The sequence below is a fragment of the Apteryx mantelli genome, chromosome 1 (assembly GCF_036417845.1).
Source record: "Apteryx mantelli isolate bAptMan1 chromosome 1, bAptMan1.hap1, whole genome shotgun sequence".
NCBI lineage: Eukaryota > Metazoa > Chordata > Aves > Apterygiformes > Apterygidae > Apteryx > Apteryx mantelli.
In genome coordinates, this window is record NC_089978.1 from 26034748 (window position 1) to 26047040 (window position 12293).

A 12293-nucleotide genomic window follows, 5' to 3' on the forward strand; every position below is an offset into this window, starting at 1 on the left:
GGAGGATACATCATCCTGTTTTCATTACTTCTAAATAGCTGTTTGTCAAATTCCAGTACTGTTTCAATCCAGCATAAATGTTTAATTTCATCACTCTTATATAGGATATATCTTATGAAAGCTGTCCTACTATTTTATAGTTTCAAAAGCTTCTCTTGGATGAAGTCAGAGGTGCCTCCTAGAACTCTTCAGGCTGAAATCCCTTTTTGTGCATGTGTGTAACAGAAATGGAACAGGCAATAATTGTAAACAGTTGTCTTTTTGTTTGTTTGTTTTTGTTAAGTAGTTGTCAAGTATGACCTGTTATACTGTGTATTCTACAAAGCACATAACTTGTCTGCATGGAAAGATAATCTCAACATGGATATAGGTTAATTTAGAACGTGGTAAATCTTATGCTGTGATTTGACAGTACTGTGTATAGTCATCAAGATAACTTAAGTCTTTAAAGACTTTTTTTTAAACTTTGTTCACTCAGTCAGCAAAAAAGGGTCATAAGCACTGACACAACAGTCATTCTGAAAACATTTTGCAGAGGGCTAACGAGGTTGGAGAGCCATGCGTTTAAAACAGTGTCATGAATTGCAAAGGGAACTGAGTATCTGATTTTGTTTGTGTTTATGTGCAAGGACTTTCTTCCTGATTTGTGAGGAAGTGCTTGCTAGATTAAATAGATCTGCAACTGAGAGGATTGTACAAGTGATTTCTACGGATCTGCTCAAGTCAACATTAAAGTCTAGTTATTTTACCATGTCAATAAAGTATTAAGGGTGCCTATGGCATTAGATGGATACCTTTTCAGTTACATTTGGTGTCTACGATGCATTTGGTTTTTTAAATGTATATTTAGCTATTTTAATGTTAACAAAGTAGTGGTTGCTTGAATCATTTGGATATGAAGATTGCTATCTAGAATAAGCATCTCATTTGAACACAGGGACAAGGATTTGGACAGTTACATTTAGTTTTAGAATAAAAAGTGCATCAGACTTGTGTAGTGAGGTCACCTCTTGACTGTCAGAGGTGGCCAGTCTTCCAGGTTGCTTTAGCCTGAATTTCATTGTTGAAACTGTTGCTGAGGGAACTAATTTTAGGGTGTTTTCTTCTGCATTTAGGTGTCATTTCTGGAAAGTGATTTGGGAAAATTACATCAGTTTGTACATTGCCTTAGTTATTGGTCTGTTCATAGAGTACTACATGCTTGTAGTTTCCACTCTGATTATGCATTTCAGTATAAAAGTCAGACCTGGACAGAGGGAAAGATGCAAGTAGGTCTAATAGGATTAAATGGATATAGTATTTGAGAAATGGGGAGAGTAAGAGTGCTTATAAATAGAAATTAAGTCATGAATGTAGAATAAGTATATAAAATTATTACTTAGGAGCACTAAGTATGCTATTTTTATCTGAAGGTCTCAAAACACTTGAACCAAGATAAATCTTACAACATCTCTGTGCAATTAGTAAATATTACTGTGATTTTACATATGGAGGATCCAAGGCACTGAGGTGCTATTACCAAGGAGAAATTGTTCAAATAAATACAGGCTCTGCTTTCCTTGCCACAGTTTTTGTAGGAAGTGCAAAGGTGGTTCTCCAGTCCAATCTCTCCACCAGTCAGCAGTTCTTAAACAGGCTTTTCCAGCCAGCCTCTGTTACTCAGAAGCAGTTGAATACACTCCTGAGATATTTTTAGAATCTGTATCTTGGTTTCCTGGGTAATGATGCAAATGTAATGTCACTGTTGTCTGTTCCTAAGCACTCTGTTAAAATTCCATCACAAATGTATATAATAACATGACTTTACTGGGATTTACTTAGGTATGTACAACAACCTTTTCACATTTATTTGTCTTGATATAAATTGCTTTGGGGGCTTTTTTTAAGAATCATGTTTCAATAGGTGCTTGATAGTTGATCAGATATGAATGTCTGTCCGTTTTTTTTTTTTTTTTTTTTTTTTAATACCCCCAAATGGTTGTGTTTTATGGAGTTCCTTATTCCAAACTTTGTGCTCTGATCACAAAGGAGACTTAAAAAAAAAAAAAAAGAAAGAAAGAAAAAGAAAAAGAAATTGCTAGTATTAACTTGAAAAGCTCCAGTATAAATTGAGTCATGAAAAAGCAGTCATATTTTTTCATATTCTTTTAATATATTATCTAGGTAATAGTATGCAAGCATGTAGAAAATCCTTCCTTCTTGATGAAAAACATCTTACTCTTTTATTTTATTTTTGTTTTGTTATTAGTCCTTGAGTTAAAACCTTTATTATATCCATTTACAAGCTAGTAAATGTTTTCACTCTCTGGATCTCTCTATAAAAATATTTGAGGTTTTGCCTGCATCCTAATTTTGCTTTTCCCCGCTTTCTTCTAGAAGTCTGAAAAAAGCGGAACAATGGGTAAAATAAACAGAGGTAAGTACAAAATTTTTGTGTGCAAACCTTTACTAAGCCAGTACTGAGGTTTATACACTGCAAGATTTTTTTTTCTGTGCTGGTCCTGCATAATCTGTATTCGTTTTCACTTCTATGTGTAAAATTCAGTTACTCTATGAAAAATGAGTCTGTAAATGGTGCCTAAATGCTCAACAGTATTGTTAGTTAATTGCTGCTTCCTAAATACATATTTTTTTCCTTGCTCATATATTTTGATCAAACTGAAACTTCTTGATTTTCATTTGTATTTGTAGTTCTTGTAGTTAGGTGTTTTTTCTGAAAACGTGCACTTTTGCATTATGACACTGAGGTATTGCTTTTTGTAGTACATGATGTTTTTAATCAAATTTCATGATACTTAGTAGCAGTTCTTGTAAAGGTTTAATATAATACTGAATGCTGCCATTCTGATAGGCTCTCATGGTGCAGGAGACTTGTAATAACTGGAAAGAAGTATTTTAAAAATATGTCAAACATTAGTAGGATACTGGTCGATAAAATAAATTTTCACCGGACATGTGAGATAAGTTATGAGAATAAAAATACTGCAAGATTCTGCCTCAAAGGGTTGCAGGAATTTTTTCTAATAAAATTTGAGTGCAGGTCTACTGTCCTTTCAGCAAACAGTTCACAGATCTGAAATAAGATCTTCCAATATCTTCAGTGAAACCTTGTGCTGCCCCTACTACACTAAATCAGTTCTTACCTGAGTTTTAAAGAAATGTGGACTGTTAGGGTACTTCTGACTCTTCTAACCCCAAGCACTTAGATCTGCTTGTTTTGAAAGGAGCCAGCCTGACCATGTTTCTGTTGCAGTAGCTTCTGAGTAGTTGTAAGTTCACTCTGGTATCAAAGCCCAATACCAGGAACACTTAATATACTTTTACTGGAGTTGCTAATGGAACTTTTAATGGTACTGAGAAGATCTGTTATTTTATTTTGACTTAGTTGCAAGCTCTGTCCCTAGCACAGATAACCACTCTCGTGGAAAATATTTAAATCCCTTGTCCCAGTAATCTCCAATTCTACCATTGAGAGATCAGGACCTTTTTTATAGAAGCTTTAATACTCTGTTTCCTGGTTCATCATCTTTTTGCAGTGTCAAACAAAGTCCGTTTCCTCTTTCTCTGTGCTCTTTCATTTATTTCTGTGGAATCTCTTAGCAGAGCTAGGTGCTGGTTGCTGCTGTTATCACTCCCAGCAGACCTGTTTTGCCTCACTTCATAGAACACCTAGATGTTTATTTGCAGACAACTTTTTTTGACTTTTGCCAGTGCTGTTTTTATAGGTTTTAATATAATCTCATTACTTAGGAATATTATATTTAGGAACATTACAATGTTACGTTAGTGATGTAACTGGTATCTGTCATCTATTTGTTTTAGTAGGAGATTAATTTAAAGCAGACAAATGAAAGTACATTGTGCAGCAGATAATGAAATTCAGGTACTTCCTGCAACAGGAGGTTGTGGAATTAGACTGTACCAGCAGGTTCAAAAGAGGATTGGATATGTCCATGGACTAGTCCATAAATGTATGTTAAAAGAAATAGGCAGCGGTGTATCTTCTAGCATTCCTAATATAATAGTTGTAGATGTTGGTGGAGTACAAGGAGCAGTGCAGAAAGTGAAGGTCTCGTGATCTCCCTAAATAATGTTTCCTATTGCAGCTGTCAAAGAGAAGATGCTGGGCTAGATGAATCATTGGTCTGACCCAATAGGTCTTTTTTTATGTTCTCTTATCCGTTTTAATGGAAAGCCTACCTTACCTTGATGAAGTGTTCTATCTCTCTTTTTTTTTTTTTAATTCTTTTTAATATGCATATTGTCAAGCATTTCTGTGAGGAGGGTAAAATCAAAGAAAATCAAGCCAGCACTTGAAATGGAAAATGATGAAGTTCTTGATGGTGCTTAGTTTCTGTGATTTTTTCATTCTTCTTTTTCAGGCGTTTATACAAATTCTGTCTCCTTTATAAATAAGCTGCACCTTTGTGCCAAGGAAGCAAAGTTGTTGTCCGTAGTCTTCATTTCAGAGATTTAAGAGATCTTTTAAGTGTCCTTAGCCTAGCCTTTCTTTTCCTTTGAAGACAAGAATCAAAATTTCTATTTCCTAGCCCCTGGAGGACAAGTGTAGTGAAGTTTGGCTTCATGAACTCATCATAGCTTTGTCTTCCCAGAATGTGATGTAGCATTCTACATTAGCTGGTGTGCGAAGAGCTCCCTGTGTGGATATGTTGCATTACAGTCCAGCCAAAAGATCATAGTGATGTGACTTACTGATGTTGGGTCATCATTGCCAGGCCATGGCAAAAAGTCTTCAGGTGGGTATACCTCCTAATGATGGGTGTATTTGTGCCCTAATGGCAGGATGATTGCTGGCCAGCTGTGTTTTTTTGCTTTTAGCGTGTCTGAAGTACAGAGGGAAATCTCTTCTTGAAGAGAGGAGGCACTGACTATTTCAGTCAGGTGTAGCAGTTGCTCATCTTTCATATGTTTAAACATATGAATGTTGGAGTCTTGGAGCAAGGCTTCCTGCTGAAAACTTTCTGATTAGCTTAAGGTATGCCATAATTTCTGAGAATATAGGAGAACTCACTGTTGGTGAATATAGACCGAGTAGATAATTGAGAAAGTTTTTTGAATATGCATCATTGTTTCAATGAAGTAGATGACATGTTGGCATTTAAGATCAGTAAAGTCATTTACAACTGGGGATAGCTATGTTAGGCAGGATTTGTGACCTTCCTCTAAAAAATTTTGTAGTTTGTAGGATAGCCTCAGCATAACCCCTGAATTAGCTTATATCCTGTTTTTGAGGGGTGGACAGGGGCCCTGATATGAGCAGTGCGTTGATTGAGGTTAGTGTGTAATGATGCCACCTTTTCTGGAAACTCAAGGAAGCACTGAACCTGGGAGCATGGGTTTCCTAGATTCCTTGTGCAGTCTGTGGAAAGAAAGGAGCACTTCCAGAGAGTGACTGAGATCCTAGGTAGACTGAATCGTTCTCTCTAGAGATATGTCTCTCACCACAAGAACATTCACTAGCTTTTGACTGTGGGGTGAGGTCTTGTTTGTTTTGGTCTTTTGTTTGTTTTAACACGTGTTAAATGAGTGAAGAAAAGTAAAGTAGTCCTGAGACTTTTTTCTTGGATTTGATTCTTGCAAAGAGGATGATCTGCAAATATCTGCAATATCTTGAAAGGATCAAAAGTATTCTACTCAGTGGTATTCTTTTAATAGCCACCCTGGCCTATTATGCAATTTATCCAGGATGTCTAGGAGTTAGTAAGGAAAATTGCGTGGAAAGGTGAGAACAACATGCAGTGTTTAGACACTGCCAGCCAAGTATTTGATCTTATGTGCATGAGGCACATGGAAAAATCATCCTGAAGATCCCAGGTCGCCTACAAAGGTGTAAGGTAAGCAACTGCTATTTATAAATAAGGTTTGTTTTGGTATCAGAGCAAACGCTTAGGAGAGGAACTTTTTTTTCTTAAGTAAGTGTAAAGACATTCGGGGTTCTGAAGTGGTGAACAATATATTTAATGCATTACAAAGCTATGAAAGGATGCATAATTTATTTAAGAACATCTGTGTACTGTTTTCTTATTTCTAATTTTAAAAGGTACACAGGTGTACTCAATGTGGCACATTTGAAATTAATTTTGAAGTTTTTTACAGGTTCCTAAGGCAAATAGTTTAGTAAAATTCAGAAAATAAAAATATCATAAATACTCAAACTGTGTTCAGGGGCAGTGAAGTTAGAATGGCTTTCAGTTCTCAGGCTATAAACAGATCAGTCATTATGATGCGTATTGCATATAAGCTAAATAAGTATGCACACACATTTCAGATTATATGTATATTTGTGTGTGTATGTGTATGTATATGCATACACTGCCTTTCATCTAGAAAGATCTCAGTAACTTTATATAAACCCATTTAGAAATTGTTGTTCTTATCTCAGTGTGAGAAAAGACTTTTCTCTGAGTTTAACTACGGAAGCTTTATACTGTGCTGCAGTAATCTGCTCAAAATACAAGAACTAAAAGATCCTGATTTGGAGTTTCAGGTTGCTTTTAGATTTGGTGTAGCAGGGGGGAAACTTACAGAATAGGCAAATGGCTTAATTTTTAGACACCCAAATTGGAAGCTGAGTTTTCTGATCAACACAGAGTCACCAGTGTGTGAGTTACAGCACCAGAGTACCTCTACAGTTTTGTTTTGCTGTGTCTGACTAAATAGTAAAAGACAGTATACTTTCTCACTGGAACTAAAACCCTGTTTTCGTTGTACAAATATTTCATTTAGTCTTAAATTAATTTTTCCCATCATTTCTTAGGAAAAGTCCCAAAGAAATGAAGAGCTTGATTTAAGCTTGACAAAGCTGTGAAGATGCTAGTGGCCTTCTTTTACTTAATACAGTGCATTCTAACTACTGGTCTAGTTGTTTTGGAGACATAGGTATAATTGCTGGAAAGGATTTGGACTTGCATCACACATACCCCAGGAAAGTATAATAATCATCATGCAATGCTCTGTCTGTTGATGCCTATTCTACATGCTTTTTAATGAAGTGCTTAAATATTCAGTGAGTCAGAGACATAGTTCTAGGTGCCCACTGTGTCAGGTGAGTTATGTGATTAGGAAGCTAGAGAGTCATTTTCTCTTCTCTGTATCTAGCTCAGTAGGAGAGAATGGGGAAGACCCACCTCAGAATTTACTTGCAGCCTGGTGGTTAAGATGCTTGCTTGGAACACCAAAGACTTGCAGTCAGGTCCATCCTGCCTTCCTTGAATAACAGCTTCGAATTTGGATTTCTCGCATCCTGGTTGAAGGCTCTAACCACTGGCTAGAAGAGAAAGGCTAACGGGCAACATTATCATCATCTTATATTCCTCTAGTGTTTGGGGCTTTCTTCCTCTTTTTTTGCCTACCTGAAATGTTCATTATAAACTCTTCAGTAGTTTAAAGTTGACTAAAACTATTTCTTGTGGTGAATAAACTGCCAAAAAAAAGAGAAAACACTCAGGTCATTATCTTGCAAGGCATATCCTGAAACGGCAATATTTTCCCACTGGCATCTTTTGAATGGATTTAGCGATGATCCCAAAGAAGACCAATTTGCATAGGGTCATTGTGTACTCTCTAGAACACACATCACTGTTGGTAGTTTGTTAAGGCTCCATTCTGTTTAGCAATGAGACATGGTCGTGATAAGGCTCGGGAAGTTTCAGTCTTTCTATTTCCCAACTCTTTTTTTGTGTGTGACCTTGCAGTATCTTTGCAATCAATGAGCATTTTAGATTGAAGGTGGTTTCCAGATATGAGAATGTCTTAGGGAAATGAAAAAGAAAAAGACAACAGCAAGAGAAATAAAGTATCAGTATATCAGTAGCTCGTTGGGGTATTAATCTTCTGAAAGACTCCATTCTCTGTTTTGCTTGGTTGGCTGTTTCTCAGCTTGAGAAAAAATTGATGTAGGTGTGCAGTAAAACAGTTATAAAATTATACATACTTTTTGTGGGTATTTCAATACAGTGCATATTTCTTTATATGAATTAAAGTGCCTACACCAGAGGAAAATATTTCCATTGGACTAAAGCAGTAACACCAAAGTAGGTGTTAGATTACTTCTAGAAAGTATACTATTTCAGAATATCACAGTTGTTAAATATACCATATGTGAAACTGAGTCTAATTCAGATGTTTATAAGTGTGCTGATTATAAAACAGTAACTATACAAAGCAATCTAGTTTTTGCTTTTTATCTCTTGGGATATTTTCACTGTTGTACATGTAAATTTAGCCCTTTGGCTCTCATTACAATTACACTTTATTGATGCTAATTTCTGCACTGAATTTATTTCCTGCTAGATAACAAATAGCTGGTATTCAGAAGTTTTTATTCCACAGGGTTTTTTTAAGCAATCTGTCAAGTGGGTCAGAACATGAAGGGATGTTATGTGGAAGAACAATGTGCAATCAATACTGGTATCTATGTCAGTGCTTATGCCGTTTTCACAACTTTATCATCAGCAACTTACCACAGTTTGACATCTTCAGAGTTTGTCTTGATGGATAAGTTAATAAATTGTGGGAAAAGAACATCAGGGTAAAAGTAGAAAAACACTTAACTGATAACTTGTATTTGAGCTGTCATAGTTCTAAATTGGCAAACAAGAAACTATGTGGAGGAACAAAAGCAATGTAATAGATGGTCAGGCCTTGGATATTTTAATTTTTTTCATGTAATCTTAGCACAGATATTTTGTGTTAATGTTCTTTTTGTTGCCACTGTCTTGCGATCACTCTTCATGTGCTCAGTTCTACGGTTTTTCCTTGACACTACTCCCTTTTTCCTTTCTTTGGAAATTTATTCTCTATCTTTTTTGTTCCACTGTTCTTCATTCATTCTACTCTAGTTAGAGTAGAGCTATGTTAGTATTTTTATCCTGGAGGTCAGGATCTTAGTGTGACACTAGGACCTTGTAGATTGATTTGATCTATGATGCAAGAATATTCATTTTATAAACTAACATTGCAGCATGTAGTTTGAATTTATATCACACTGCAACTGCAGATTACAAGTGCTGGAGCACTGTTCTGTCTGACAAGAAACTTTACGTGCCTCCTGTAAGGTGCTCTCTCCTTGGGATGTTCGTTTTCACCCAGACTTCTCTTGTAAAATCTGGCTGCTTTTCAGTAAGCCATCACTGTTCAGAGTTTCTCAACTGAACATTCATCCTGGACCTTTTTCAATTTGACATCTCCTATACCCCACTGAAAGTGTTACTTCCAGAAATACCAGTAACTGTTCTTAGAAAGACCTCCTAGAGGTACTTACTCTTTCCTTATTTTCTTTGTCAGCTTTCATAATGTTGCTAATGATGCTGTTCTTGAAGTTTTGCCTTCCTGAAGTTTGACTCCTACATCCTTTTTTGTACCTGTATAATTTTTTCAGTGTGCCTTTTGATCCTTCTCCATGTTTTTTGACATTCTATATAAATCTCACAACACTTCATCTTTGATTTCTTCCTCTTTCCCACTCTCTTGTCTTGGAGTGATATCATCACCAAAATTCAAACTACCTTTTCTGTGTTGTCTCCTCCTCGAACAAACTAACATCTGTTATCTCTTATGCCTCATCTGGCTATCACCTTGATTTTACCAGGATATAAATGGAGTTCTCAATCCGTCACTTTCCCACAAGTCTTCCAGTTATCTCCTTGTACATTGGACAGCATCATTAATATCCTGTTTGTTCTTTAGCCATTAACTTGTCAGTCAATAACTTGAACCTCTAAGTTGTTCTGCCCTGCTTTTCGTTTGCATGCTTTCTGCATAGTGTCAGTGAAGTTCAGTCTTTCCCTGCCACCAAACAGCTGAAACTACAGTGTGGTGTCTCCTCATCTCATCCCTTGATTGCTGCTTGCGGCCTAGGTCAAGCTTGCTTAGAATTTTGGAAAGGTTGTCGGTTCTCTCCTCTTTCTTTCACCTTCTCATCCTCTGTTGTCCTCTGCTGTCTTCTAGTTCTGCACTGGATCAAATCTGCCTGCTTTACCTAGCTTTCAAAGTGCTAAGGGATTATTCTACCTATTATCATCAAGAAAACTTGACTATCTTCAGTTTCCTTGTGGTACAGCCTTCATCACTCATTTGTATTTTCTAATAAGCACATTTTTATGTCCATAAATGTTTGCAAAGCTACTTCATTATTTTCTTTTAAATTTCTCCTAGTCTCCTCTTGTTGAAAGTTCTTAACTGTGATGCCCTTAAACATGGTAAATTAGGGAAATGTGAGGTGTTGATGCTGCCCTATTGTATAAAAGACTGTTACCTCATTGTTCTCCTGTGCGTGTGTCTCTCCATCTGATGCTTGTCTTTGAGGTTTTAAGCTCTTTAGTCAGGAAACATCTCTTTTGTTTCATGATCATCCATTGCCTAGTTAGGTGAGATGCTGGTCTATGACCAGTAGCTTTTAATGTTGTGGTAATAACAAGTGCTGGTGTATTAGAAAACAACTTCATGAAATTATATGACTTATGTGGTTACTGTTACTGGATGCATAAATTTCTTTGTTGCTGCAAATCTCATAGTTATGTCATGCCTTTTACATGTTAATTCTTAAAAGGACTACTTTGGATTTTTTTGTGTGTGTTAAATTAGCTCTTTTTACTATTTCATGCAATGTTTGTGTCGTTAAATAGCATGCTGTATAATAGATTTCCCCCATCCCTCCCTGGCATGTTCTCAATAGCTTTGGAGCAAAACTTAAAATAACTCCTTTTGTCTTTAAATCTTCTTCTTTTCTGGTTCACAGAATTAAAAGAAATTGTATTTATCATCCAGAGTCAAAGTAATTCTTTTCATTCCAAGAGAGCAGAAGATCTAAAAAGAGGTATTTTAAAACAGGCTGCAGATCTTGGAAAGGTATGTTTAGATAATATAGATTGCACCTTGTTATATATGTTTTTACAGCATTTTACTAAAAAGGTTTTCTATTGTGCCTTTTTTATGATCCAATTTATTCCTTTGGTTAATTGTCTTCTGTGTGTACTTATGAGAAAACTGTTTCAATGGGAATGTACTGGTTGTATACAGTGATTTAACACCAAATAATTTTAATTTAAACTATCTTCCTTTCTGTATAACAACTGCTTTTGTTTAGATGGCATTTGATGTAGAAGTGATAAAAAGAAAGACTTTGAAGAGTAAATACTTACAAAGAAGTTATCCAAAATTACTGTAATATCTTAAAAAAATGTTTGGATTCTTTTTTATGAGGTGAATGCACATAATCATTTAAGTAATACTTAGAATAATTTTTAGGTGAGTACTTTGTTATGTTGTTAGAGCCAATGAAAATGCTGTAATGTAGCTTTTTATCAAAATTTCATTGTAGCACTGTGGCAGTTGGACTGCATCATGAATATTAAAAAAATCTCAGCACAGGATTTCCTACTTTCTACAGCAGTGGCCTTGCACACCTCTCTTGCCCACCTCTGTACCCTTCTGTCCCTGGTTGCAGTGCCTCCCTAACCACTCCAGAGTCTTTGGCTTCTGCCCTCCAACTGCAGGCAGAGCACTCTGCCTTTCCCCTGCTGGTTGGCCCTGCTGATCTGGGAGCAGCATGTTATGTGACACATGTAGCATGTTATGCTGATTTTGACATAATATTCTACTATGAAATTTTTCACATAAAGCTTTAGCTTAGAGAGAAGAGGTTTTTAAGAGACTTACATTGACAGTTAAGACTTACATAAACAATCCTTTGTTTTCTTTGTCTTTAATAAAAAAAAAAGGTGGGGAAAGGGATGCATACCCTGATAAGAAATAGCCAGCTCTGAGGTTATTGGACCTATTTTTCAATTCCAGAATCTTTGCTCTAAAGGAAAAATAAGTTTGGTATAAATAGTATCATGCATATCTTGGCCCTGAACTGGAATGGCTAGATTAGGCTCCTAGTTTTAGGCTTCACCTATCCAAGCTTATCAAACTTATTGCAATTAAATATATTCTAAATGCACTTTTTAATCTTGCACTTTCAGTGCATATTCTAAATGCACTTTTAGTTGAGGCAAGTGTTCAGATACAATGCGTGCAGACATGATTAAGGCTTTAGTCCTTAAAAATAAGGATCTTAGTTGAATTCTGTAGTTGGTGTCGCATAATGTGAATGGTGAGAAGATCAAGAACTGGAAATACAAATACTTTCAATGAGACAGAAATATAGGCATTTTATGAGAGATAGGTAAAAGCTTTTTTTGTAATTAAAGAGTTGTACCTGCGACTACCTCTGTCCTGCACAAATTGCAGTGGCTTTTAAAAATGTCTATTTTGTAACTAAAGAGATT

General features: G+C 36.0%; 1 protein-coding gene across 3 annotated transcripts in view; it reads left to right on the forward strand.

Annotated features, from left to right (window-relative positions):
- Positions 1 to 12293, forward strand: part of B3GLCT (beta 3-glucosyltransferase) — a 65537-nt gene that overhangs the window by 12523 nt on the left and 40721 nt on the right. For all 3 annotated transcript variants that reach the window (XM_067291000.1, XM_067290991.1, XM_013962116.2), the window contains exons 3-4: positions 2377 to 2416; positions 10760 to 10869. In XM_067291000.1, coding sequence (XP_067147101.1) covers positions 2377 to 2416; positions 10760 to 10869 — 150 coding nt within the window. The remainder of the gene's footprint in view (positions 1 to 2376; positions 2417 to 10759; positions 10870 to 12293) is intronic.